The sequence below is a fragment of the Priapulus caudatus genome, unplaced genomic scaffold (genome assembly GCF_000485595.1).
Source record: "Priapulus caudatus unplaced genomic scaffold, Priapulus_caudatus-5.0.1 Scaffold232, whole genome shotgun sequence".
Taxonomy (NCBI): Eukaryota; Metazoa; Priapulida; class Priapulimorpha; order Priapulimorphida; family Priapulidae; genus Priapulus; species Priapulus caudatus.
Genome location: NW_014577293.1, coordinates 149,341 through 154,410, shown reverse-complemented (window position 1 = coordinate 154,410; position 5,070 = coordinate 149,341). Strand labels below are relative to the sequence as shown.

General features: G+C 41.6%; 1 protein-coding gene across 1 annotated transcript in view; it reads left to right on the top strand.

The window, feature by feature from the left end:
* Nucleotides 1–2,594: 2,594 nt before the first annotated feature.
* The window catches only part of LOC106807758, a gene marked incomplete at its 3' end in the record, with an annotated part of 8,849 nt that continues 6,373 nt past the window's right edge, over nucleotides 2,595–5,070 (top strand). The window contains 1 exon segment of the mRNA XM_014810208.1: nucleotides 2,595–3,185. Coding sequence (XP_014665694.1) covers nucleotides 2,909–3,185 — 277 coding nt within the window.

The following is a 5,070-nucleotide window of genomic DNA, read 5'->3' as shown; positions in this document are numbered from 1 at the left end:
CCCAAACTGGCGATTACCTCATTTGTCTAATTTTCCCTCAGAAGTAACCCTGGGTAGCCCAGTCAACCTCTAGAGCTGTTTCACTTTGGCCTGACACCCTTCGATATACGAAAAAACGTAGCTTGAAAAGAAACTCTGAATTTTGTAAATAAAACGATCGTATTGCTGTGCATTTGATCCGACTTGATACATGTTGCAAGTGTACTCACACTCAGCAACACATTTCTTTATACGAATTAATAATCATTGATCGGAATTAAATTGTTAAAATGAGAAAATTATGAAAGAAGTTATTATTGAAAGTTAGTAAACTCCATTCTTTGCGTGACTTCGCATAAGCAAGAACTACCTGAGACCCCCATGAGTGTGTCAAAATCATGCAGAATTTAAAGAGAAACACCATCTTGTTCGGATTTCACCCTTATCAAATCTTAAAAATGCTTGCTGACATGTAGTCTACATTTAGTGCATTCATAGTTAACCATGGTGTCGAAGCGCAGAGAAGTGGTAAGAGCTATCATAAGTTAGGTATTGTTGCAGTGCTCTGTTATAGACATAAGGATTGGTTGCTTCATTCGCTTGTTCATTGGTTGACCTTCTCGCCACATACTTATTGAAAAGCAAGTAGGTAACTTCAAACTTGCACCTGTGGTTAGCCTATAAATGCACAGGCACTTGAAACGTCTCAATAAAAAAATAAAAAGGTAAATAAACACGAAATGTATTTACTACCAAAGTCTTAATGTTTCTCTCTTATTCATGTTGTTTGTGCACAGCGCGGGTGTGCGGTGTACTTGTGTGTTGCAGATGAGCATTTGACCGACATTTACAGGTGATTATAGGCGAAATAGAGTAGAGAAGTACAAGACTTTGGTAGTAAATACATTTCGTGTTTATTTACCATTATTTTTTTTTATTGAGACGTTCCAAGTGCCTGTGTATAAATGTATGTAATGTATGTATGTATCATTGTAATTTGTTAGCTCTAGTACTTTATAGCCCGCGTACGGTTGCCGCTGGCATCTGTATGCGGGCTATAGTTACTAGAGCTAGTAATTTGTTAGCTCTAGAGCTATAGCCCTCCGCTACGCCACAGGCGGCCGCTGCAGGTGCCTGCGGCGGAGCGGAGGGCTATTGCCTATAGCTCTAGAGCGAGCCCATTTGTTTGTATGTTACAGTATTATTGGCCACATGAATATGATTAGATATTACCAGTACAGTGCCGGCAGCAGCATGAGCCCTTACCGGGAGCGGTTAACGATTCTCTTCCATAGCATTTGGTGTGAGCTCAAGAACTTATTGTTAACGTAAGTTGAATTTTTATGAACTTTAACACAACAACTCCGAAGACTGTGCCATTTCCATGATAACAAACCAAGGATTACCATATTTATGACTAAAGTGAGTACAGTACATCTGAGTTGGTCAAGAAAAACATTATGTATCTATATATACATGCGGGTGCGTTTATATAAAAGCTAATTGTTCACACCATTTGACAAACAGTGTAATAGGTAACATTTTCAAGATTTTGTTTACTTTAGGCTAACTAGGCGCAGACATATTTGTTGTGTGGCGACATCTTCAGGCAGAGGGCAGCACTATTTATTAAATACCATATATATATCTATCTATGATATCATCATATATCATCTATCTATGATACCATAGATAGCATAGATAGCATATAGATACCACTATTTATTAAATACCATAGATAGCACTATTTATTAAATACCATAGATATCATCAAGGGTGTTATATGATGATATCAGGAGTAAGATAATATAGGATATAAGATATTATCTTACTCCTGATGATATCTATATAATATATTATATAATATCTATGTCTATACCGTATACCTACATTTATACAAGAGCGTATTATGACGACTTATAATTAAGTGTTATATATACTTAATTAATACGCTCTTGATTTGCACTATAAACGTATTTTGCTGTTGCTGTACTGCTGCTGTGCACAGTTAATTTGCTACTGATGCTGTACGTGGTTTTTTCAGCAGCATGCATGTAATCATGTAAACATATATATAATAATTAGAATATCCTGTCATTATTATTCGTGTTTTCATCTGCATAAGAGTACCACTAGAGACTGCGATATTAACACCATATAATAACGATTATTCGTTACGGGTAGCCACGTAATCAGACAAGACAAGTCCATCAATAGAAGCCGCACATAAAGCTTAATAAAAAATACCGCCGCGTTACGTACGAATTCCGAATAACCCTAATACTATGTGCGCTTGTAAGGCTTGTAGAAGCAACGTAGCACGCGTATGGTAAGTGTGGTGAGGGGTCAGTCCTAAAGACCTGACTGCAGACGTGGACCAGCGATAATGATCATCTTGTTCAATGCATCCTTGAGTAAAAGTTAACCAAGTATCGTAGTATGACACGCAAGCTGTACAGTAGACACGCGTTCATGCAGCACCACGGTCGCGTATATACACACATTCCCCAAGAACCCTGTCGTTAACCGCTGGGGCGCAAAGCAATGAGAGGCACAGAGAGGGGAGCCCGTCAAACCTGTATGCGTAACAACCTTCCTTTATGAACAAGACAGACGTGCGCTCGTATACCGCTCCCGAGGTAGGCCTACTCTCTCGCCGGCCGCGCTTGACTTCACAGGAATGAGCCATCACCGTATATCGGGTTATCGCCCTACAAAATGCGCTCTGCCGACTCAGCGATGTATGTCGATGTTACGGGCCGAACCTTGTCGCGATAGTCAGCCACCAGAGTGCTCCCGTCCGCTGTGCATTCGTGCGTGTTTCCCTCCGCGTTCCCTCGCGCTGTAGATCTACGGTACGTGCGTCCGTCCATCTTGTCAGACGATATACCTGCGGTGCACACACACACATACACAGAAACCTGCGAGAATGTGTTGTCCGTCGTCGTCCATCCCTTATCTTCTGTCTCTCGCTTCCATTTTCCTCATCTGCGGCGTCGGCGTACTGACTGTCGGTTTCGCCACCGACAACTGGGTGCGGCACAGCGTCGACAGGGAACACCTAAAGACTGCCATCGCCAATAGCGAGGAGCAACTGGGAAACTTCCACCGACATGAAGAGTACTTCACAAGAACGCGCGGCCTCTGGAACATATGCTTCATGACGGCCGAGCAGGCCGACCTGCCGACGCAACCCTATGGAGGAGGTAATTGTATAAACTATTAGGCATTTAGTGAGTATTAATTATAGCAGGCAACTTGGTAACTATATGGTAGATGATGGTAAGTATGGGATGGTATGGGTGGCAATTATGATAGACAATGGAGGGGGGTTAGCTGTAAATAGAGGGGGGTTATAGCTGTATATGGAGGGGGTTAAGCTAGTAATATGAGGGGTTAGCTGTATATGGAGGGGGGTTAGCTGTAGGAGATGATAGGAGGGTAATTATGGTAACCCGGGGGGGCACTCCCTATATATGGTATGGTAGGTATGTGCCGCGGTTATGAACCGCCGACGACTATTTACACCCTGCAAAATTATCCGCAGGGCCGGAGACGCCCCATATTTTTACATATTTCCCATCCCGAAGTATAGGTCCTACTTTTTTCCGCACCGGAGACCCCCTTTTCACAAATTTCCCGTTCCGGAGACCCCCTTTTTCACATTTTCTCAAGCACGGCAAATTATTCGGGGTCTGGGAAGCCGCGTATTTACCTCAAATACCGGATCTGTTTAGATACCGTATTTCTTGGTCCGCGCATTTTGCCCGTGTGAACGCTAAATACCGGATTTCTTGCTACGTGTGAACGCGGCTAACAAAAGTGTAACTATGGCATATAATGGGTGCCAATTATGATCAACAATGGGGGTAAATATGGTAGGTGATAGGGTGATTATTGTAGCTATAATGGATTTAATCAGGAGTGTATCAATATTGATAGACTCCTGATTTAACTACAGTAGATGATTGATGGTAACTAAAGTTGACAATGGGGTAAGTAGAGTAAACGATGTGTTGCAGCTTTAGTAGACAATGGGGCCTACCTATGGTAGATGATGGAGGTAACAATGATAGATGAGTGGTAACTTTAGTGGCTATAAGGTTTTGGTAGACTAAGGTGGCAATATCAATCACCGCGTGAATTATGATTATTATTATTATGATTAATCCATTAGAAGTTGAACAGTAACAAATAGCAAAGGCGCACGGAATCATAGGAAACAGACACTTCACTAATTCCAGCTTCTTAGATGACAAGAATTTTCAAACAAAATCAAAATTATTAGTAGTCGTTTACGCGGCTAGAACACAAGCAGGTTAATAATAGACGGACGTATCATTAATAGAAAACTCGACTGAAGTAGAATTAATAGCTGTGCGCAATTTACTATCAGTTGCTGTGCACAATGAAAGCGTGTCCGTGTAAATAGTGAGTCACCTTCCAACAATGCGATCGACCTCGAATTTTATGATTGGGGTGGGGGTGTAAACGTATCCAACATAACTATCTAATTGGATAAATAATTAAAATGTAATCTGAAATTAGGGGCTTGATAAAGAAATTGCCAATAATCTTTCGTTCTTTTATTTATATACTGTCACACGCGAGAATTATATCAAACGGTGCGCGAGTTACTTGAGACACTGTGCATGCGCTTGAAGTCACCGTGTGAGACAATTTGTCAAAAAACAACATACTCGGTGTATAGACTATATATATTGGCCTCCGGTCGGGATCTTCCAATAATTTTATTAATCTATAAAGTGCGAGTGAATTTGATATCGCTACAACATGCATGGTGTGGGGAATATCTCGCGGAAAAAATTTTCGGCATTTAGAGTACATAAAGTGTGCCTTCAATAGAATTGTTTCAATAGAAACGCTTGATAACTTTTCCATCACGTGTATCACTTTGACATAGGGAGGTAAAAATCTCTTCTGTACTGAATTCATCACACACGCACACACATGCACACGCACGCACCCACGCACGCACGTACGCACGCACGCACGAACGCACGCACACACACACGCACGCACGAACGCACGCACACACAGCAGTAATTTCGCACGTAGAGGTGCGAAAGG